Raw genomic sequence first — 23,746 nt, forward strand, 5'->3', positions numbered from 1 at the left:
CTGAGAATCCTTGCCATCCTGACCGGTCCCCTCTAACCCACCCCGAATCTGTCAAAGAGCAGTACTTAGAGTAGAAAACAGATTGGGACTGCCATGATTTTAAATGATTAGTCTGAACCATAAGAAATTGCTGATATTTGACCATTTCTGACCGACCAACACTGCAATTCCATACAATTCAACTGAATACACATGTGCCATGTAAGGTTCACATTAATGCGAACTGTAGCTGCTTCCTTCCCGCTGCCTGCCAAGGCAGACACGTGCATAGGCAGGAAGTACCCCAAAGCAAAGTCGTCGCCCCCACCTCCAAACCCAGAACTCTCATACCACCGGAAGCACAAAATGTGGTAAGGAGCCAACCTCAACTCGAGGGGCAGGCCTGAGGGTCCACCAAGAAAGCTGTTCCCAACTACCCACATCTTCTGTTTGGCTAAGGCTTACATGTCCTCCTGACAGCAAAGAACATCCACAAAGGGGGACCCTCTGCTACACAGAGGTTTTCAAAAGAGAAAATCCTCTCCCCTAAAGCAAGTTACCCTGAAGCTGTCGAGATGCATTCTTTACCACGTCCAAAGGACAGCTTCCTGGCAAATCACATCTTAATGTTAACTAGAACTCCGTCTTCTCTTTGTTGGGGGGCTGGGGAGGTAGGGGTGTGAAAATCATTTGAGGAATTCCACTCTGAGAGAGCAAGTAGGTCATAAATAAACCCACGCAGAGCAAAGAATGTTTAGAGACACAACCACTGAAGACAGGACCTCTCAACCCAAGAACGGTGGGAACGACCAACAGGAGCAAAGGGGGAGCTCCCGGGGGCTACAGGGGAGCACAGCCACTGAGGTGCCATAGCAGCAACATGTCTTGCCTTGGACCTGATCACAGATGTGGAGGCAGAAGACTAGTAAGAGTCAACAGGAAGACTCCCATCGATATAGACTCCAGAGACCAAAGAATGAAAGGCTAGTGGGAAGCAGCACACAGGAACAGCGGGCCCACCCTGTCAGAGAAGACACCACGGTCTCTGGGAAGAGGCGGTAAGGCTGCTGACACGGCACGAGGGTTATGTCAGAGGGTGAATGGCCATGGGACCAGGGAACAAAATGTATTCAGAGTTTCCATTTTTTTAACAGGCCTTGCATTGGAAACTTGGCTTTGGAGCCACCAAGGGGTGGGGGAATGCTTCATCGTGGATAAGAAAACGTGTTTTAAAACGGGAAGTAAGTATTTTTTTGGCCTGAGAGGTTTTTGCCCCTGGAGTGTGCACCAAGGATCAGTGCTAGGGGTGAGATTTACAAACAATCTGGAAAAGCCAAGCACACTGTGAAATTACCAGCAAAGGGCTTTCGATGAGAACAGGTACGTGATATTGCACATAGGGAAAAATAAAACATTATCCTTCTCGGATGAGAAGTTATCAGTATGTCTCAGAAAAAGGACTTAAAAATCACTCAGACTTTTGTCCAAAGACAGACTCAATGCAACGTAAAGAAGGTAGAGACACCCTCGAAAAGGAACATGGGGTCAATGCAGGGAAGGAGGGGAGGGAGTGCTTGCTCAACCTTTTTAATGATCAAGAATAATGTCTCGAGGATGCCGAGTACATTCTAATTTGATGAGTGGCCCTGAGGAAGAGACCACCAGGGCACAATTTCTCCCCAAGAATGGATGCTAGAAACATCGGTAGCATTGGACCACGGTCAAAAGGATTTTTGTTAATGTTGACAGCATATTCTACAGGCATGTCTGCTTTGAAAAGTGGTCTTTTTAAAGTTCTAAGTTGTTCTTAGCCTATCTACAAACTTTGGGGCATGCCAAGTCCCATCGACCTCCTGGGGCCCAGTGGATTATTTAGAAGCTAATACAGTCATGGAAACAAACCGTCACAGGCCACCAAGAAGGGCAGCCTCAAAAAGAGCCTCTCGTGGAGGTCCTGCCATGAATAACAAGCTCGTCCAGGAGATGGTCTCTACCCTGGGCAGCTCTGTGCCAGGCTGAGACAACAGTTACACAACAGAGGGACCGGAGGCCAGGGCTGGGCACAACTCCCAGAGGGGGAACACTAAAGAAGAGCAGTGTGAAACCACCACCAGAGACGGGAGGGGCTGAGGGGCTGAGGGGCTGGGGGGCTGTGGGGCTGTGGGGCTGGGGTGAGCACAGGTGCATCTGCAAGCACAAGGGTAAGTTGCTGGGGTTTCTGGTGTTTTTGGCTAGCAAAATAGAAGTCAGGTTGGACTTAATTCAACCTTTTAATCGTTCCCTGTGACACCATCTTGGGACAAATAAACATCTCTGGACATTAATTTCCCATTCTGTGAAAAAGAAGCAACTGGTACTAATCCTCCCAGCTACAGGACAGGTGAGAGAGTTAAGGAGTGTAGGCAAATACTAAAGGGCCAGGCAGGTAATGCGCATTTAACAAATGGAAGCTATTACTGTCATCAACAAAACCCCAAAATGCCAAGAAGAAACCCCAAGCAGGCACAGCCAACAAAGGGCCACCCCAAGTCTTTCCGCGCAGCTATGGCCAGGCCTCCCGCGGGCCATCGACAAGAGGGCTGCGGATCGCTAGCTGTCAGCGTGCTCCACATGAGTCCACCTGCTCCGGAGCCGCTCCCATGTCCTGTTTCCAAACACCCAGGAACAAAGAGCACATGGCAGGGAAGCCCAAGGCCATTTTCCCTAGCATACTTGCTGGCTGACAAGACCTAAGGAAATATCCTAAGTGCTGGGCTTTTTGTGTTTTTTTGTTTTTTTCTCTTCAAAGTTCTCCCTCTTTGCTCCAATTAGCTGCCTCCCTCTCTCTCTCTCTCTCTGAAACAGCTCTCCAGAACGCACTGTCAGAGTCTCATCTTTTGCCTCCCCACAGGTCCTTCTTATCATATTCTTTAGAAAAGTTTTCCCTGTGCAGAAGTGGGGAGAGATAGAGCCACAAGGAGGTGGTAGTGGAGAAATCATGTTCCAACAGCAAAGACAGCAATAATGAAATATCAGCCCGATATTTTTTTAATGTTGGTTAAAGTGAGAAAATAAAAACCAGTTTACCTGACCCTGAAGTAACTATAAACTGCTGTAACCCCAGATAAACTTCTAAATTGTCCTGAAGAACTGGGAACTGAAAACAAAGAAACAAAGATTAAAAAAAAAAAAAAACATAAACGCAAATTTTAACAGCATTTTTAACATTAAAACATAAGTATCTATGGGGGGGTGGGCATCAGATAAAAGAAATTTCTCTGGGAACTTTTACAGGCAGCTAAGCTGAAGTGTCTCCATTCAGTGCCCTGCCCTCAACAATTTCTACAATTCACACCGCCAACTAACAGTTGGAGTAAGAAAGAAAACAACATTATCAGTTCGATACTCTTTTTCTAAACAAAGCAGTGGATGCTGGGTAGGACTATCAGAACTGTCATGTTCCTAAAAGAGGACGTCAAACCCCAAATGGTCTAGACCTTCTAGAGCTCAGAGACAGGGCCTATCTATATCCCTTCAATTCCAAGGGAAACTGTTCTGGAAAGAACTACCAGATATGCCTTATTAAAGTGCATAACAAAGTGAAAAGACAGGCCAAATTTTCTGGAAGTCAGATTCCCTTAGTCATTTAGTACACAGGACCTTCATAGCCAAAGCTCTATCTTTTCCTTCTAAAGCTGCTAACTCACCATTAAGATAAAGATCAGACTTTAATGTGACAGGTCCCTATGAAAGGCAGCTGGAAAACACAACAGCACTTTCTACAAGAGAACACAAGCCCCCCAGATCACCTCGCCCTTTGAAGGCTTAGGGAAATCTCCCCAAATAACAAGCACCACTTAGTGAATGAAAGCAGTCCTTACGCCCAAGAGTCTAGCACATAAATACAGGCAGAGTGCTAGCGATGAGCTTTACAAAGGCTCACTTTCCAGCAATGTAATCTTTGTAAGTCCTCTACGGGGCCTGGCCATTTCTGAGTTACTGATGCAGGCATGAAGGCAGACATTAGGAAAATTCCTATTACATCCAAGAGTTCAGGAAAGAAAAACAGCACTTCCAAAAGTTGATTTAAAATATTTGGGGAAAATGTTAACATTTGTTAAACTTAAGGGCTGGTTATGGTAATTACTATGTTCTTTAAAAATAAATAAGTAAAATTAAAAAAATATATATATATATACACACATACATATGTGTATATATATATATATATATATACACACAAAAAAAAGTATCAGTGAGCAAAAAAGCTTACTACTCATGCTACATGTGCAGGGAAAAACCTTAGGCTCCTCATCCCCCTCCGAGAGGTGAGTTACCAGTGTTGAGAAGGCGTGCGTGGGAAGGAGCTCCATCACCTTGGCCACCACCTCCAAGCTCTGGCGCAGGTAGCGCTGCCACTCTGTCTGCTGCTGCGGGGGAAACAGAGAAGGATTAGCTCTCCCGGGAAGGCAGAGTCTTGACATCTCCCCTGCCCCTTCATCTGTAACCTCAAGTCCACTCTCACACAGAGAATCTTGAAGAAATGGCAAATGATGGAACTGGGTTACTCAGTACTTTAAAAAGATCAACCTAGAGGGGTGCCTGGTGGCTCAGTGGATTAAGCCTCTCCCTTCAGCTCAGGTCATGATCTCAGGGTCCTGGGATGGAGCCCTGCATCGGGCTCTCTGCTGGGTGGGGAGTCTGCTTCTCCCTCTCTCTCTCCCTGCCTCTCTGCCTACCTGTAATCTATCTCTCTGTCAGATAAATAAATAAATAAATAATCTTTTAACAAAATTAAAAAAATAAAAAGATCAACCTAGAGTATTTTTTTTAATCCAATGAATTAACTTCATAAAAAGTTATTTCCTCAGAAAGCACATGACCCCCAGAGAATGGCCTAATTTTTCCCCTATGGTCAAAGGAATACAGATTTCAAAAAGCCACTTGTGAAGTGCTTGAGCCCCCCTTATGCCGTCCCAGCTATAGAAGTGTTCACGCATTCGTCACCTTCTGAGACAGTCCCTGACTACCTTCCTGTCAGTACAACGGACCACATCAGTGCCACTCAAAGTATCGCCCACAGGCAAGGCAGCATCTCTTGCAGGCTCGTAGAGAATGCAAATTCTGTGGCCCACCCCCAAATCAAAGTCTGCTTACCAAGCTGTCCCAGTGATTCTCACCCATGCTCAACCACGAGAAGCACTGTATGAAATCATACGGTTAACAAGAAGTGAAGCTCACATTTACCACACACACACAATGTGCCAGGCATGTAGCCAGTCCCTCCACAAGCTACCTTCATGTACCTGTCAGACACACTGCTCCCCTCTCGGGTGAGGAGAAAATTAAGGCTCAGAGAAATTAAAGGCCTAGACTTCTACCTCCTTGGGATCCAAGGCCTTTGGGCTCCAAGTACAAGGCTCTTTCTAAACCAAACATGGCCACCCCTCAAGGTCTCACCATGCCACCGTCATTGTTATTTGGAAAGACATACCAGTGACCTGAAAATTCTGAAGTGATGGTGGGTAAGAAAAAGGAACATGGGAATTGTGTCCTTCGACACATATTCTTGGATGGGCACACCAGCATCAATGAAGTCAAGACTGACTTTAAGACATGGATTTACAAAATACACTCAGAAGAGACTTCCTTTCGTTCTAGGCTTACCATTTAAGTCGTGCTTTATTTCCACCTGCATCCAGCTGGCTTTTGTTTGTTGCCCAAAGTTGGGGGCAGAGGTGCGGAGGCGAGGCAAGGGAACGAGAGGAATACAGAGCCCTTACTAAACCTCTTCTCACTGTGCATATGGCTTCTCTACTTACATCTCTAGTCCATACAGATAAAAATGCCTGCCAACTTCCTTTTACAACTACGGAACCACAAAAAACGAATAGGATATACAGCTGACCCTTGAACAACAGGGGTCTGAACTGCGCGGGTCCACTTATGTGGGATTTTTTCTCAATAAACACAGTACGGTACTAGAAATTCATTTTCTCTTATGACTTTTTTTTTTTTAAGATTTATTTATTTATTTGACAGAGAGAAAGAAAAGACAACAAGAGAGGAAATACAAACAGGGGGAGGGAGAAGCAGGCTTCCCGCCGAGCAGGGAGCCCGATGCGGGGCTCGATCCCAGAACCCTGAGATCATGACCTGAGCCGAAGGCAGCCACTTCATGACTGAGCCCCCCCAGGTGCCCCTCTCTTATGATTTTCTTAGTAACATTTTCTTTGGTCTAGCTTACTTTATTGTAAGAATACAGTAAAATACAAAACACGTGTTAATCAACCATTTGTTTATAAGACTTTCATTGAACAGTTAGGTTATCAGCAGCGAAGTCTGGGGGGCGTCCTAAGTTATACTCAGATTTCTGACTGTGCGGGTGGTCAGTGCCCCTAAGCCCCGCACTGTTCAAGATCAGCTGTAAAGTTCAAATGCACGACTCAAACTGTAAGACTACTCTGGCTCCAGAGCAGAGAGCTTACAGGTTCCGTCTCTGTCTGGACTCACACCAGAAACAACAACGACTAAGGTCGATGAGGACATGCTGCTTACATCGTCATCCAGAGTCTCGTCATCCAGCTCCTCCAGCTGGGCCTGGTTGTATCTGAACTGGATTCGATTCAACACCTCCGTGAGCAAAAGGACTAGTGCGTCTTCGTACCTACGTGGCAGAGAGAAATTCAACATCAGGTGACAGCAGGCTTTTAGCCTAGGATTTTGAAACGGCCTCCTGCACTCTGAGAAAGAACGACGTCCCTGCTGGATTACCACTTACAAGTAGCATGTGAATTAGATTTAGTTTGTGGGTTGACAAGTGTGTGTGTCAGAGTGGAATGGCAGCAAGGCTATTTCCTCATTTCGCCACGTGCCAGGCATCTTCCTGATGGACTGATGGGTCCATCTGCACTGATGGACTGAAGGATCTTTTTTTTTTTTAAAGTCAGCTCATGCCCAGCGTGGAGCTCAACGCAGGGCTCCATCTCATGGCCCTGAAATGAAGTTCCGAGCTGAGATCAAGAGTCGGACGCTTAACCGACTGAGCCACCCAGGTACCCCCCGACAACCACACTTCAAGTCTATCCTGCCTGATATTTGCCGTGCAACCCCCCAAATCTCTTTTGGTTACTGTCTGCATCGAAAAACTCTTACTTTCAACCTATTTGTGTCTCTGAAACAGAAGTGAGTCTCTTAGAGACATGTAGTTGGATCATGTTTTTTTAATCCATTCTGCCAATCACTGCCTCTTAAACTAGAGAAGTTAATTCTTCACATTTAATGTCATTACTGCTAAGGAAGGACTTCTGCCATTGTGCTACTTCTTCCCTCTAGGTCATGGCTTTCGTTCAACACCTCCATGACCACCTTCTTTCACGTTACAGACATCTAATGTGCCATTTTCATTCCCTTGTCACTCCTTTCACCATGCATTTGTGAGTCATTTTCTCCATGCCTGCCCTGGGGATTATAGGTAATTATATATAAATATCAAGTTATACTGATTTAATATAGGATTCAATAATTCAATCCTTTTAACATCTAAGAGAGATGGCTGGTATTACTGGTCTATTTCTGATGAGGAAGCCAGAGTTAAAAGAAGTTAAATAAACTAGCCAAGGTCACCAAGCTAGGTGATTTGAACCTGGGATTCCATAACTCAACATCCTATGCTCTCCCCCATAAACCACCAACAGTCTTTGGGCCTGCTCCAACCACTCCCCAAAACCTCATCTTTAGTCAGTTTTAAAGAACACTTAATACCTAAAGGAAGAACTGGAAAAAGCCTGGGGGAACCCTGCTTCTTTGACCTATATCTAAGAACTTCTTGAAGAAACATTTAAAGCTCCAGGCCTAGATATCTCCCATACGTGGTAAGAACCTACCTCAGAAGACACCAAGTTTCCTGCAGCAGGTACACCAAAAGGGCCAACAAGCCACTAATTTTCAAGGACAAACCAGCTGCTAAATCCCTGTCTGTCCCAGAACGTTTCAAAGATAGGTTTAGGGACTCCCCCTCCTCACAAAGCTGAGCATCCAGGCCAGGAACTCAGCACCACTCTATCCCACACTCTAGACTGGTGTGGCTGTGAGCACATAAAGCACCCTGGTCCTCCACCTCAGGGAGCCTCTGTGGCGTGGGCACTGTAGGAAGACCAAGGGGCAGAAGGGGCACAGGGACACCATTCTTCGTGTGGGCTCATCATCCTGGCTGTGTCGCCCCGGCCAACAATCATAATGGTTATAATGGTAATAAATGGTTCCACTTTCAGCTTCCCCATTCCTGGAACCAGCCTCGTGCACAGCCAGCCCGCACCCCCTCCTCTGCAGAGTGAGCTCCAGCTCCATGGGGCCCCTCCTCTGAGCTCCTGTGGCAGCTGGGTGCCACCCTCTCCTCAGAGAGCTGAGCTCCAGCTGCATGGGGTCCGGCCCTCTGATCTAGATTTCAGTAACTCTGCCTTGTTCCCTTGGACCCTCAGCCCTAGCAGTGGGGTTGCTTCCTATAGTTCTCATCTGCTTTACCTTGCTGTTTCCTTCTTGCTCTTCCAATCTTCCAACACCAATTTCACCACTTTCCTACACTGAATCCTTAAAATAATTAAGTCTGGTTTCCATCTTCTTAACAGGTCTCTACCTAATGCAGGTGAGTTCCAGCATAAGCTAACCAGAGCTAAAAGGTATCCAGTGCCAAGATCAAATACAGTCCGTCCCATCTAAGTCACAACCCCTGGACTGAGACTCTGTACAGAGGGTCTGCAGACTCCACCCCTCCCCACAGTGTTTGCAAATGACTTAACCTAGGCTAGACAGGCAACTGAGCATGGCCCAGAAATGAATGCTGGTGGCAAAAATCACTAATAACGTAGGCAGCATCTGTGGGGAAAATTGCCAATAGACTCAAAATCCCATTTCAGTAGACTTCAGAGAAAAAGGTAAGATCAAACACTTAAGCCTGGAGCTTATATCTGCCATTTGCTCAGATAAAAATTCCTAAAGTTAATTATAGAAATTTTATGCTATAAATTGCTATACTGAACCAAAACATTTTCACAGCTTTGCTAGGAAAGAAAATCCACTTCAGACCAGAGGGCAGATGAAACCTGTCATCTACAAATTGTCTTGCTGAGCTAAAAGAGAATGTAAAGACTTTGTATGCATAGGATAACCTTAAATTAGACCTAAAACCCAACTGGCAGTTAGCAACACTGGCGCAAAAAAAGCTTATCACATAGAAATTAAACCCAACTAGAAACCTGGCTAAAGCACACTTAGGTAGTACTTGCTCCCCCAAAGTGTCTGATGAGGGTAGGGAGAGCATATGGGTGTGGCAGACTCTGGTTGTCTACCCAATACCCATTCTTCTTTTCTCCCTCAGTTAGACAACCGGGCACTGAGGCCAACTGGAAGACTACATTTCCCAGCCTCCCTTGCCGATGGCAGTGGCTGAGGACATATTAAGAGAAGTCAGTAGGCAGAGCCTCTGGAAGAGCATCTTTTGTCCAAAATCTCCCCTTCTCATTTTTGCTATCTGAATCGTGGTGTGATGTCTGTAAATGCAGCATCCATCTCTGACCACAAAGTGACTGTGGAGATGGAAGCCATGCCCGAGGCTGGTAGAATAAACAGGTAAAAGGATCCAGAATACAAGTAAACATATAAAGAATGAGAAGGCACTGACCATTTATCAAGGGAAAGACAATCAACAGAAGCCAACCTAGAGATGCCAGCACACTGGAATTACCAAAGACTTTTAAAGCAGCTATTATGAGCATCCTCCATAAGGTTTTTCAGATAGAAGGTGCTAGGGACTGAATTGGGTCCACTTGCAATTATTATGTTGAAGCCCCAACACCCATGTAACTATATTTGGAGGTAAGGCCTGTAAAACAGCCAGTGGTATTCTGTTATGTGAGCTGATCAACAGAGTAGGTAAATGATCACAAGAAAGAAACCTGGAACTTAAAGAATGAAGGACAAAAGAAAGAGAACTGGCAAGTATCTGGGTAAATACCATTTCTCTAGTATTTTCCAGACTACTCCTCTCCTCCTAAGATCTTTAAAACGTTAATGATGGATGAAAGCAATAATAAAACATCTGATGGGGTTTTCCATGGATATAGATGTAAAATGTGGCAACCTCCATCAAAGAAGGGAGGACAAATGATGTATGTGGCAGCAAGGTTCCTACATACATTTGCAGTGGTGAAATGCTAATGTGAAAAGCAAATATACTGTAATATGAGAGCAAGCTCTAGAAATCGCAAAGAAATATTGTAAAACAATAAATACACTGAAAAGGGAAACTAAATTTGTGTGAAACTAACAAGAGTCCCAAAATAAATGAAGCAAAAATGATAGGGCTGAAAGGAGGCATGGATAAACCCACAATTATACACAGAGAGCTCGCCTCTCTCCTGGTCACGGACAGAGCATGACAGAGGACACACAGAACCCCACTGCCAACCTGACCTAACAGACATCTACCGAACACCCCATCCAACAACAGCAGAATACATGCTCTCGTCAACCACACTCTGAACAATCACCAAGAAGACTGTCATAAAACAAACCTTAGCAAATTAAAAAGATCTGAAACCACAGGAACTATGTCTGCAGATCATAGTAAACAGAAGATAGTAACAAGAAGATAGATGGGAAACCTCCAGATATTTGGAAGTTAAACAACAAAGAGAAAACCCCAAGAGAAATGAGAAAATCTCTTTGGCAAACAAGAAAAGGGAACATAGGACAATCTGATGGGCACGGCTAAAGCAGTAGTCAAAGGGCAATCTGCAGCACGACATGCTTGAACACGCAGTGGAGATAAACCTACAGGACCTGTGTGGCTGGAGCCACAAATGTGATTCCTGAGCACCCCAACATCTGAGTTAAATAAAATGGCAGCAACTGCACAGGTGTTTAGTAAATGACAAGTACAAATGAACAAAAAATGAATAAATGCACATGCAAGTAATGGACAAAAGTCCAAGTCAGGTGACTACAAAGTCTGGGGCAGGACCCTAGACCGCTTTTCTTAACTCAATGCAGTAACTGAGACCCCATTCACTTGCTCTCTGTGGCCGTCAACAGCATGAACAACAGCATGAATTCCTCCTCACAGGACCTAGAAAACTCCTGGAGCCCTGACACAAACCTAGTTATCACCTTTTATTAACTGTCTCAAAATGCCACGTGCCACAAAGGCACTTCCTTTTCGTTAAGCAGAAAAACCCACCCAGAAAGAGAGGGGAGCAGGTTCTCTCACGCTTGCCCATGTTTGTTTACAGTGCAGCCCAGTGTCACTCAGAAGCCCTGGCTGATCTGTGGCCGGGACTTGCCAGTACTCTCACGACAAAGGGGATCACAGGACATGACTCAGTAACTCTAGGTTGCTTAACTCCCTTCAGCTTTCCTCATCTTCCTGTAAAAATAAGTTTCTACACAGGTGGCTGCTCCCACCGTGACAAGCACAAAGAGAAGGGAAAGCGGGAAAGAGAACGAAGAGAACCAGCACTTATCCACTGCCGGCAGCCAGGGCACTGAACACGCTCCAGTTCACTTCCCTTTCTCAACAGCTTGTAAGCAGACACAACGCTCCCCGGAGTACAGCACAGGAAAAGGAGACTGAACCTCAGGCCTTTGCAAACCACCCCGTGCAAACGGCCAGTGTGGACCATGCACTCCAGCAGCAGCTCTGCTGGGTGTGCTGTGTTACCGAGCACATTCCTCTGACAGTGGGACATGAGCCCCAGCAGCTCTGATCAAGAAACTCGGGAGCATTCTCACTGAGTGAGGAACATGCAGCACTCCAATCCCCAAGCTCCTGGGCCCAAAAATAAATCCATGTACATTTGTGCTTCTAAATGAAGAGCTTACAAAGCCTACAACACTTTGTTGTGATGAATGATGCAAAACCAATAGACCACAAGGGACAGGAACTGAGCGCGGTCTCTAACTTAACCACACCCACGTTTCCCATTTAAGACACCAAGAAAACATTCTTGACTAGTTCCTGCAAGTTCATTTACTTCTGAAATTCCGGTTCAAGCCACAAATGTGATTCCAAAAGCACCTCACCTTCTTTCAGAGGAGTTTTATCAGCTGAAAAACATCTGATCGTACTTATGTGCTTTTTTAAAATGAGTGGGTCATTACCACGAGCCAAAGCTCTTCAACAGCCCTTCTGCGGAACTGCACATGTCTGACATATCACGGTCTCTTAGAACCTACAACAGTGGTTGCCACATTTCAAAACCTTCATCTAAGGACGTCAGCACACACCTGCACAAATGTATGTGTAAGAGGTGACAGGAAAAATACAGGTATTAAAATTCAACTCTTTTCTTTGTGCCCCTCAGGGGACTACCTTATACACCGTCTTTGGAGCCGCAAGCTACACCACCAGGCAGTGTCTGATCAATAAACAGTTCCCCGGGAGATGGTTACTATTCAATATACTATTCGAAAACCACAGACTAGCTTTGAAGGGTTGGGGTTTTTTGGTTTGTTTTTTCAAGGGCATAAAAGTGTTCTAAGCATACGTTTTAAAAAAAAAAGTCATTAAAAATCAGAAAGCCTCACTTAGGATGACGATTGAATGATCAATGAGAAAAATTCCTAAGGTTTAAAGCGGTCAGGCTTCATCCGCGACAACTGTGACATCAGAAGACAGATGCGTGGGCAAGCGGGTCAACTTGTGCAGGTGGAGGGCTCTATCACTTAACTCCACGGTCACCGGCATGGCTAAAGGGCAGCAGTGTCTTCTGCTACTTATTATCACAGTTGTGGTCATCACTGTGATCAATGACTGAGTGCCAAAATTAGGCTAACTACTGGCCCAGGGACTTTATATACACGATTTCCTTGAATCCTAACCATCCTGCAAGAGACATCAGTATGTGCATTTTGCAACAGGAAATGTGATCAGCATATAACCTGACCAAAAGTAACACTGCTCCCACGAAGCAGAAAAGGAATTTAAATTCTAAACCAGTGCTCTTTCTGTTGGTACAAAAATGTGCACAAGTGTATTTTAATGCTAATAATCTGCTAGCACATATTTTCTCAATGAAACCATATTCTCCACACCTAAAACACGTTTGTACTGTGCTTTAAAAAGCACCTGCATATTAATCATTTCCTCAGTTTATTCTTCCAACAAGCCTGAGAGATGAGAAATATCTACCACTAAATATAGCAAAATCAGGCACAGTCCCAGAACCAGAGTACAACCGTTCAGCATACAAAATAGAGAATAAGGCAGATGTACCTTTTCTTTGAGAATCTCATTCAAAAACACTATTACTTAGAGTTGGCAAATTCACCAAAACAGGATCTACTGTTGTGTAACGAAGTCTCAGATACATGACTGTGCTGCCCATAAAGCACATCTGACCTGACACCACAGCAACATGGAAGCTGTTGTGCAATCACAAAAATAACGGTTTGGGAACAAAAGTGCAACGTTTAAACTTGTTCAGAATTTTTAAAAACTCGTAAAACCTCAGCAATACAAAGGGTTTTAGAGGGTCAGTCTGACCTCTTCTCAGGTGGGGATTCGCCTTACCACCTCCGTCGAGCACACTTCTGGGGAAAGGCTGTTCACTATCCCACCACCAACCACGGATGCCACGGACTGAGCAAGTGTTCATAATGCGCCAAGCGTTCCCGATACATTAGTTCATTATTTCATTTCTGAAATAAGTAACTATAGGGTCCAGGAAATATACTTTCTGCCTGTAAGAAAAATGATCTTGATGCAGAGAAAGGGGAACCCTCCTAAACTGCTGGAGGGAATGCAAGCTGGTGCAGCCACTCCGGAAAACAGTGTGGAGATTCCTTAAGAAACTAAAAATAGAGCTACCCTATGACCCTGCAATTGCACTACTAGGTATTTACCCTGAAGATACATGTGTAGTGATCCAAAGGGGCACATGCACCCGAATGTTTATAGCAGCAATGAGATGTGGTATACAGATACAATGGAATACTATGCAGCCATCAAAAAGATGAAATCTTGCCATTTGCAATGATGTGGATAGAACTAGAAGGTACTATGCTGACCAAAATAAGTCAATCAGAGAAAGACAATTATCATATGATCTCCCTGATATGAGGACCTTGAGAGGCAGGGCGGAGGGTTGTGGGGGGTAGGGAAGGAAAAAATGAAACAAGATGGGATCGGGAGAGAGACAAACCATAAGAGATTCTTAACCTCACAAAACAAACTGAGGGCTGCTGGGGGGGAAGGAGGTAGGAATAGGGTGACTGGGTTATGGACATTGGGGAGGGTATGTGAAATGGTGAGCGCTGGGAAGTGTGTAAGCCTGACGATTCACAGACCTGTACCTCTGGGGCAAATAATACATTATATGTTAATAAAAATAATTAATAAAAAAAAAGAAAAATGATCTCGAGAAACACCTGAAGGGAAAAACATTTCCCCATTTACTCTTTTTAAAAAATACAATAAAAAGTACAAAAGTAATTTTTGTTGGACTATGGGATTATGGGTAACTTTTCTTTATATTTTCCTATCTTTTCCTACTTTTAAAAATACTTATTTTTCACAAGGCTTTATTACTTTATTTAGGAAGTTTTCAAACATATACAAAATGACCACGAATATAATGAACCTCAAGTTAGCATTAATAAAGGTCAACATCAATTATCAACACATGGCAACCCACTTTTCCCTCTATCCTCAGTGGATTACTTTAAAGCAAATCACAGATGTCTTATCATTTTATCCAATAAATATTTCAGTTTTTCATCTCTAAAATAAGGGCCATTTAAAAACAAACCCATGAAAACATTGTCACACCTAAAACATTAATAATACAAATTATTTTTTTAATCAGAAAAAAATGTTTTAAGAAAATAAGATATTTAAAGGGGAAAAAAAATATAAAATGCACAATGACATAACTACTAACCAGTTTCCGTGACCCAGTCTCACTGAAAAGGTCTTGCTGCATAGCTGCCCCTGCAGGCCACAAGAAAAACTGGCAAAACTGTCTATTTCTAGTTACCAGCGTTTCTGGGGTTTACCTGTTGAGAACCGCTTCCTTGTCTCCCAGACGGCTTTTAATTTTACTTGTCAGATAGTCCAAAAAGAGCGTCCAGATATCCAAGCAAGAGAAGTAACCTTCATGAGTAGGCTATGATGCAAAAGAAATCCAGACAATGAAATTACTTAATGCAACTGCTTCTTAGAAACACACCCACCGGTGCTTATTCCCACCAGAATGGTGCGACCATAAGCCTAGATTCCCTCCACTTCCTTGTAACCACAATTGGTATATTTTATTTTATTTAAAGACTTTATTTATTTATTTGACAGAGAGAGACACAGCAAGAGAGGGAACACAAGCAGGGGGAGTGGGAGAGGGAGAAGCAGGCTTCCCACTAAGCAGGGAGCCCAGTGCAAGGCTCAATCTCAGGACCCTGGGATCATGACCGGAGCCAAAGGCAGACACTTAATGACTGAGCCACCCAGGTGTCCCACAACTGGCATATTTTAGATGGTCTTCATGACTGAGCCCTAGTGATCCTAACAAGATAAGGGTGTCATAAACACATCATTAGGGAGAGACTATGCAGGACAAACTGAATTACAAAATAAGCCGAGCAGATGCCAATCTTTAAATGTGAGATTGATTGGGGTAGGGGTGGCTCTCAAAGATCATCCAATTCAAATCTGTTTTAGAGAAAAAGAAACTGAAATCCGGAGTCATTTTATTCAAGGTCAAGGGTAGAAGCAGGTCCCTTTACCCCTAGCCAATGCTCTTTCTACTATATACACCTACAAAACCAAACAAGTCAAGCAGAGAAAGACAATTATCTTATGGCTTCACTTATATGCAGAACATAAAGAATAGCATGGAAGACATTAGAAGGAAGGGGAAATGAAGGGGGGGGGGATCGGAGTGGGAGACGAACCATGAGACTATGAACTCCAGAAAACAAACAGGGTTTCAGAGGGCAAGAGGTAGGGGAATGGGTTAGCCCAGTGATGGGTATTAAGGAGGGCATGTATTGCATGGAGCACTGGGTATTCTATGCAAACAGTGAATCATGGAACACTACACCAAAAATTAATGAAGTACTGTATGATGACTAACGTAATTTAAAAAAAAAAACAAAACCCCAGTGGCTCCAAAGGTGCCAAGTTTACACATCCGAAGGTTAGGAAAGTAACATTTGCAGTCTTCCTACAGAACAGACTGAAAACGAGCTTCATTCTGACCCTCGGGCGTTATCTCTTTTGCAGAAGGAGCGGTGTCCAACAGGCTCATAGCAATCTCTAACCAGGTGTTGATAAAGACAAAGTGAGGAGGGAAGAAAAGAGTGAGTCTTTGCAAGGTCCTCATGCTCCAATTTTTTAAGAGCCTTGAGATTCTACTTCATGCAAAAATCCACTATGTTCTCCACAACCTAGTCCTTCTCACACATATTCGATTTCAACCTGTGACCCCCAATCCCTTCTATATCCACTCAAATTCTTGCTACCTCCAAGAGCTCTTTTGTTTTATTTGTGATTACTTCACTGAGCCCCATGTTTGCTGGCAGGATCAGACAGGAAAATAAATAATACCATCATCTTCTAGGATCAGTTTCCTTCCATTTCAGATCTACAAGGAAATCCAGAGGCTTACAAGGGTGTAAGTGGGATTTACGCATTGGGTGGTAGCATGAGGTGGAAGTTCTGTACCCAGGCTGAGTCCGAAACAGAAAAACTTAACTTTTTCGGGCGCAGACGCAGGCAGAGTCCAAACTCACAACCCATAGCGTCTCCCTGGAACTGGAATGCACAGCTTAATAAGGACCACTGACAGGGCCGTCCTCAGAAGACAAAATGACCATTTCCTGTCTCCACTTCATCCTCTGCAAAAGCCAGGATGTCCACAACACCAAAGGAGCCAGAAGAATAAGGGGAGAAAACAATAAGCCAGGTGGAAATAGTATGGGCGGCTTGTAGACAGGAGATGGAATCTTTCCTAGCTGCGGCTCGCTTAGCTTCCTGTAGGTCGCACACAGTTGTCCCTCCTTGATCTGAAAACACCCACCTCTCCCTCCACAGAACATAACTGATTATATGCATATGGAAGTGCTTTTGGGAAAAGTCACCACACAAACCCAAGTTTTATGATTATGTCAATTATTATATATTACATATATAAAATATATTATATACATATTATATACTACAATTATACACATCCTCCCCATGCCTCTGAATTGAGGATTTACCATGTGGCTCAAGACCAGAAAATCAGGTGGGCAGGTACACCCGCAGTAGGACCTGAAACATGTCCCCACCTGCAGGCCCCACTGTGAGGCCCTCGTGAGCTGCGCATAATCTCACCTTTGACAACTGCTGTGGGTACAGATGGTTAAGCTCATAAAGATGACAGGCTGGCTGCAATTTTGGAGTCATCCAACGTTTCAGAACCCTCACAGACCCATTTTAAAAATATATCTAGGGGCGCCTGGGTGGCTCAGAGGGTTAAGTCTCTGCCTTTGGCTCAGGTCACGGCCGCAAGGTCCTGGGATCAAGTCCCACATCGGGCTCTCTGCTCAGCAGGAAGCCTGCTTCCCCCTCTATTTCTGCCTGCTGCTCTGCCTACTTGTGATCTCTCTCTCTCTCTCTCTGTCAAATAAATAAATAAAATCTTAAAAAAAAAAAGTATCTGTACTCAGATTTATTTTTCACACTCCAGGGCTGACTGATCACTAAAGAGCCTGACAAGTTTCTTCAAGAATTTAGTGATCCTCCCTTCTCCAAGCACGTCACAGTGCATTGGTCTTTCTGATCAAAACAGCCCCAGAAAGTGGACAGGTGTTTTTCTTCTTCCCATTTTACAGATGAAGAAACAAAGACTCAGAAGCAAAGTCACCTACCCAAGGTGACAAGATAAGGAACAGAAAGAGAACTAGGATGTGGAACTTAAGCCTCCTGGTCCTGAGCCCTGTCCCCGGTGCCACACTACCCCAGGCACTGTTGTAAGAACGACAGGTAGGTACTCTGGCAGGTGAAAATGCAAGACCAAGAAGGACCTGGTGACAATGTGGTAAGAGATGGAGCAGGAAGACAGAAATCAGACACTTCTAGGGACACCTCAGCGAGGAGAGCAATGGTGGAGGCCAACGCCTGCCACGGCTGGAGGCGCTACGCAGGACACTTTGGTGAAAAAAATGTAGGAAAAGAAACAAGAGAGAGGAAAGAGTTAACGAAAGATACAAATACCATCTTTGTCTCATTATTATTCTTTCAGTGTACGGTAACCAGTACTAAAATTTCTTACGGATTCTTTACCCAACATGGGGCTCCCGGAACTCACAACCCTGAGATGAAGCGGCGGAGGCTCTACCGCTGATCCGGCCAGGCGCCCCTTAGGAATTTTAGAAACAAAAGGCAGAAACACTTGCGTACACTCATAAGCCTCTAGACAAGAGGAAAGAATGTGCTCCCACTCCACAGATAATTAAATTATGATAAATTAAGATCACACTGTTAATGAACAGATGAGAACTTAAAGCTCTAGCTTGAGAGCACGTCACTGCTGACTCTTAAATCTTATCCCAAAGAACTCCCCTGCTCCCACCAGCTCCTGGCCCTGGCGTGCACTCTGCCATCTTTTTTCACTCTGCCTTTACAGGCAAGGGCAGCCTAGCCTGCAGTGAACCGCACAGATCACCTTCCAGCTTCCTGCTCTTCTGCCCAGTGCTCAAATCTGCGTCTGCCTGGACCCCAAAGGACACTGACTCCCACAGCCTGGGAGCCTCTGCCCAGAAAGGAAGGTCCTCATACAGGAGGCCGAGAGAGAACAAGGGAGCTCACCTGACAATTACCTCAGTCAATGGAGGAAGAAAAAAGCCTGTTGTTTGCTTCATGACCATAGCCATTTCCTTTCCCAGTATATAAATATAACACATATAAATACATAATACCACTAGGAGTTCAACAGAAAACGAACACATGGGATTCTAGAGAGGGGACCACAGGTGATGAACACTGGGACAGACTGTGAAGGTGCCCACCACAGTCCGTCTCCTTAGGTGAGGAAACTAAATCTAAGGAAATTAAGAAGACTGATCCAAGGACACAGACCTCATAGAAATAACCAGAGCTCAAACACAGAACTATTTGTTGGGTTCAGGTCCAAAGAAGCAGGTGTAAGAGCTGCATACTTTAAAACTTCTATTAGGGGCCCCTGGCTGGCTCAGTCGGTTAGGCATCTGCCTTCGGCTCAGGTCATGATCTCAAGGTCCTGGGATCGAGCCCCACGTTGGGCTCCAGGCTCAGCGGGGAGCCTGCTTCTTCTCCCTCTGCCCCTCCCCCTGCTCATGCACACACACTTTCTCTGCCAATAAATAAATAAAATCTTAAAAAAAAACAAAACCACACTTTTATTTAGCTTTTTTCTATACTGCGTATAAAAGGCAGATAGAAAACTTCACACACAGAGCAAAAGAGCAAAACATTTTATTCCATTTTCCCAAATAAACCCCTTCTTCCTGACCTCTGCACTGGCTCCTCATCTCTTTCATCTGCTACACTTACTCTAAGGTGTCTACCAAATCCTTTCTTCCTGGCCCCCCGGATGCATTTCTCTGGATCCGTCTCAAATTGTTCCCACCTCGAGTGCTTCTGGCCTACCTCCTCACCCTTCCCCCATCTCGTCACCTCCTCCATTCCTTCTCAGGCCTGGTGAGCTCAGCGTGCTGCCATTCTAGCTCTGTGCCCACCAGCCCCTCTACCAGACATCTTGACACATCCTCAACCCAGGTCCTCCTCCACCTGCACCCTCCCCACTGCTCCCAGGAACAGGTCACCCTTACCCGCAGGGTGCTTAATTTTATGTGCCCCGAGGAAACCTAGCTCACCACTGTACCCTCAGCCACATACACACACCCCTCCCAGCCTAGGCCCGTGTCTCTATTCCAGCCTCATTTAAGCTACAACATTAGTGGTTTCAACTACCAAAACGGGTGCCTGAGTGGCTCAGTCATTAAGGGTCTGCCTTCGGCTCAGGTCACGATCCCGGGGTCCTGGGGTCGAGCCCCACATCAGGTTCCCTGCTCAATGGGAAGTCTGCTTCTCCCTCTCCCACTCCCCCTGCTTATATTCTCTCTCTCTTGCCGTGTCTCTCTCTGTCAAATAAATAAACAAAACCTTAAAAAATAAAATAAAAAAATAAACTACCCAAACCGTCTACTTATAAAATCACATGCCCTCACTGACCCAGTAATGTCATCACTAGGATACACCAACAGAAAGAGCTTCATGGAGAAGGACACCCAAAAGCATGCATGAGAACGTCCACAGCAACACCACTCATGATCACCAAAAACCCCAAAGCAGCCCAAATCAGCTGTGGAATGGACTTGCAGAAAATGACTTACTATAAAGCAATGAGGGCAAACTACGGCCCCACACAACACAGGCGGATCTCACCAGCGGACACTGACTGTAAAGGCCAGACAGAACAAATACATACTGGATACTTCTGTTTAGAAAAGAGCTCGAACAGGCAAAACGAATCTGGGACATGAAGGCAGAGTTGGATAACATATAGGGAGAAGTGAAGGGGAAGTGACTGGGACGGGATACGGGCGGTTGGGTGGGGGGGTGCTGGCTGGCAGTAATGTTCTATTTCTTGATTGAGGTGGTGGTGACATGGGTTTGTTTTTTGGGGAAAATTCATCAAGCTGTCCATGTATGATCTGTGCACTTCTCTGTGTGTGACACTTCAAGGAAAAAACCTTATTCGAGAGACACTCACAAAAGGATGAGCTCTGAGTGAGGTACAGAACTGCTGAATAGCTACACCGTACACTTCAAACTAATTAACGCTGTGCACAAAGTCTACTGGAATTAAGAAATAAATCACACATACACACACACGCACACACGTGCACATGCAGGATAGGGTATGACAAAAATGTCTGCAGCCCAACTGGCTGCACAAGTCTACGAACTGACTGAACATCTCTGAACTGTACAATTACAATGGGTGAATTTCATTAAGATGTAAATTTTACTGGGACGCCTGGGTGGCTCAGTTGGTTAAGCGGCTGCCTTCGGCTCAGGTCATGATCCCAGCGTCCCGGGATCGAGTCCCGCATCGGGCTCCTTGCTTGGCAGGGAGCCTGCTTCTCCCTCTGTCTCTGCCTGCCTCTCTGCCTACTTGCGATCTCTCTCTCTCTCTCTCTGACAAATAAATAAATAAAATCTTTAAAAAAAAAAAAAGATGTAAATTTTACTTCAATAAAGCTTTTAAAATACACACACACGCACACATATATATAAAAAGACACTGGGTCACAAAATGTAAACTCAATAAAGGCACAGACTTTGCTTGCGAGGGTTATGTGCCTAACCTACACAAGACAAGCTCGAAAAGTACCTGTTGAATGGGGGCAAAAATCGGATCCACCAAAACTTCACTCTTAAGAGCTTCACTACTTGTAATCTCCTTGTAGAAAGTTTTAGTGACAGTTACAGAACTAAAGGCCCTAATTTCAGACTATTTGCATCTTTTGCTTCTCCAGCAAAACGTGGTTAAGAATACAGACTCTATGAGTTCAAACCCTGACCCCACCACTTACTGATCATACGACCCTGAGCAAGTTACTCTTTGTGCCTCAGTTTCTTTATCTGGAAAATGGAGACAGTTAGTAATACCCACCTCAAAGCATTGTTAGAAAGGATACATGTGTCAATCTTCACAAGGTAAGCATCATACAAATGTCTGAGAAATAAAGAAGCTCTTTCCCCTGAAAGCAAGAGAGTAGACTTTGGGGGGGGGTGGGCAGGATAAGCCATTCTGGTGTTTTTACCTGATGAAACGTGTACTTGAACAGAAGCGTCAAGAACTCCACCACGGGGAACTGGGAGTAGGACTCGATTCTTCGCAGGTGGACACTCACAAAGAGCCTCAGGAAGTCAGTGAACTTCTCTACGTAGCTACGTAAGACAGGAAGACGAACGGTGACAATTGGAACCCCAGCCACCCCCTCAGAAGAAAATTCAAATTCAATCCAAATTTCTTTCAGTACAAAACTATACAGATTTAAAATAAAATTTCAGTTAAAAATATAAAGGCCTGCAACAATTACCTACAGGTCAGGCAACCCTTCATTCCATTACCACCTGAAACATAGCAGAAAAGCAACTTTAATCCTCAGACACTATCCATTAAGGCATCCTATAAACTAGCGCTCTTACAGTTTCTAACCCTTCAGGTTATGACCCAATTCAAGTGAAAGGAAACGGTACTAAAAAGTCGATGGACAGAGCGTGTGCATCATTTCAATGTGGCAAGTGTGGAAGGCTGGCTGGCTTTGCTAGGAGGCCAAAATATTAAAATGAATGAGCTAAGAACAAAAGCAAAATAGGAGTAGACCAAAGGCATGGCACCCAGGTAATGTATATTCAGGCTTACAACCTGATGCTTGTTCTTCCCCCAACCCTCCGGCTCCCAGTGGCTAATTAAACACAAGTCCATCCCAGTCCACTCTGAAAGTAATAGCAAAAATAAGGGAGGCGGGCTGCCCGAGCTGGACAGGCCTCGGGGACAACTGAGTCTGGTGCTTCATGGGGCAGATGAGGTCCAGGAAGATACAGTGACCCGCCCGAGGTTGCTGAGCCAGCTTACGGCAGAGTGGGACCCCCATCCACTCCCACACCAGTGCTCTTTCCTTTCACAGCACAGGGACTCCCCCGTTCATGTGTATTCACAGTGTCATTGCCCAGAGGAGTGCAGGTCGCAGCGGCAAGGATAAGAGACTGCTGTTACTGAATGCACAGCACACCGTCGCTCTCACGTTTCAGAAACTGTCACTGTAGGCCCCTCGATACCAAGAGGTGATTAGAACATGAGATGGACACACCTCCATAAATCCTATTTTGGAGACCAATAAACAAAGATAAAGATTCACTACAGGCCTTAGTCAAAAATTAATTATTGGCCACAGGCAATTCTGACACTCACCACTGCAAAAAGCTTTTTTCTTTTTTTTTTAAAGCAAGGATTATGCAATAATAAAGGTGGGAGAGCAAAAGACTACTCCTCGGAAGAGCAAATCGGCCCATAAATCCAACGTCCCCTCCCGTACTGTTCCTGGGACCCAGCACCCTGCAGGCGGCCCGCCCGCCTATCTGACCTCCTCACCTCCGCTAGGAGCTAACACGCGATGTGTAAGCTTCTTTGCAACTTAAAAAAACAAAAACGAAAACCATTCATTTGCTCGTAAGGAGAAAGGCGGTGTCTGTGGATCATGGGACCAAGGCCTTGAAGCACAGTCAGGCATCCAAATCAACAGTTTTCAGAGAGAGTCAGGTGCGAGGAGACTTCTCTCCATGCCTTGGCCCATGCATTCTCCAGAGGCGGCGCCTCCTGCCTCGCTCTCCTTGTCATGCCCTCTTCTGCCGTGGCTGTCCAGAGCCATTACCAGAAGACGCTCGATTCCCTGCTACCCATCAAGTAAAGGGAAGTCTTGGGGAAAGGGTGCACTGCCTCAATTTTAACCTCCAGCCCCATTTTTGATGCGTACAGACAAGGGCCGTTCGGAAGCAGACACTCTAGATTTACTTCACCTCATCTTCCTCCCCTTGCCCACCTTCTGGTACAGGTGCTAATGAGCAGTGGAAAGTTAGAAACAGACGCCAGAGGAGAAGAGGAGCAGAGGCCTTGGGTCGGAAGCGCCTAAACAGCTGAGAACGGACGTGGCTGTTTAGAACTAGCGCTCAGGGGCCCAAGAGCTGGGGAGCCAGCACACA

The 23,746-nt window shown here is 45.0% G+C and overlaps 1 protein-coding gene across 2 annotated transcripts in view; it reads right to left on the reverse strand.

Moving 5' to 3' along the window:
- The window catches only part of LOC111162340 (exportin 6), a 101,138-nt gene that overhangs the window by 23,508 nt on the left and 53,884 nt on the right, over positions 1-23,746 (reverse strand). The window contains exons 8-12 of one of the 2 annotated variants that reach the window (XM_022526704.1): positions 21,805-21,931; positions 15,010-15,119; positions 6,517-6,625; positions 4,296-4,388; positions 3,046-3,115 (exon numbers count right to left, since the gene is read on the reverse strand). In XM_022526704.1, the coding sequence (XP_022382412.1) occupies positions 3,046-3,115; positions 4,296-4,388; positions 6,517-6,625; positions 15,010-15,119; positions 21,805-21,931 (509 nt within the window). The remainder of the gene's footprint in view (positions 1-3,045; positions 3,116-4,295; positions 4,389-6,516; positions 6,626-15,009; positions 15,120-21,804; positions 21,932-23,746) is intronic. The other variant, XM_022526705.1, reaches the window with a different exon arrangement.

The sequence above is a fragment of the Enhydra lutris genome, unplaced genomic scaffold (genome assembly GCF_002288905.1).
Source record: "Enhydra lutris kenyoni isolate GAN:26980312 unplaced genomic scaffold, ASM228890v2 scaffoldscaffold90, whole genome shotgun sequence".
NCBI classification, from domain to species: Eukaryota; Metazoa; Chordata; class Mammalia; order Carnivora; family Mustelidae; genus Enhydra; species Enhydra lutris.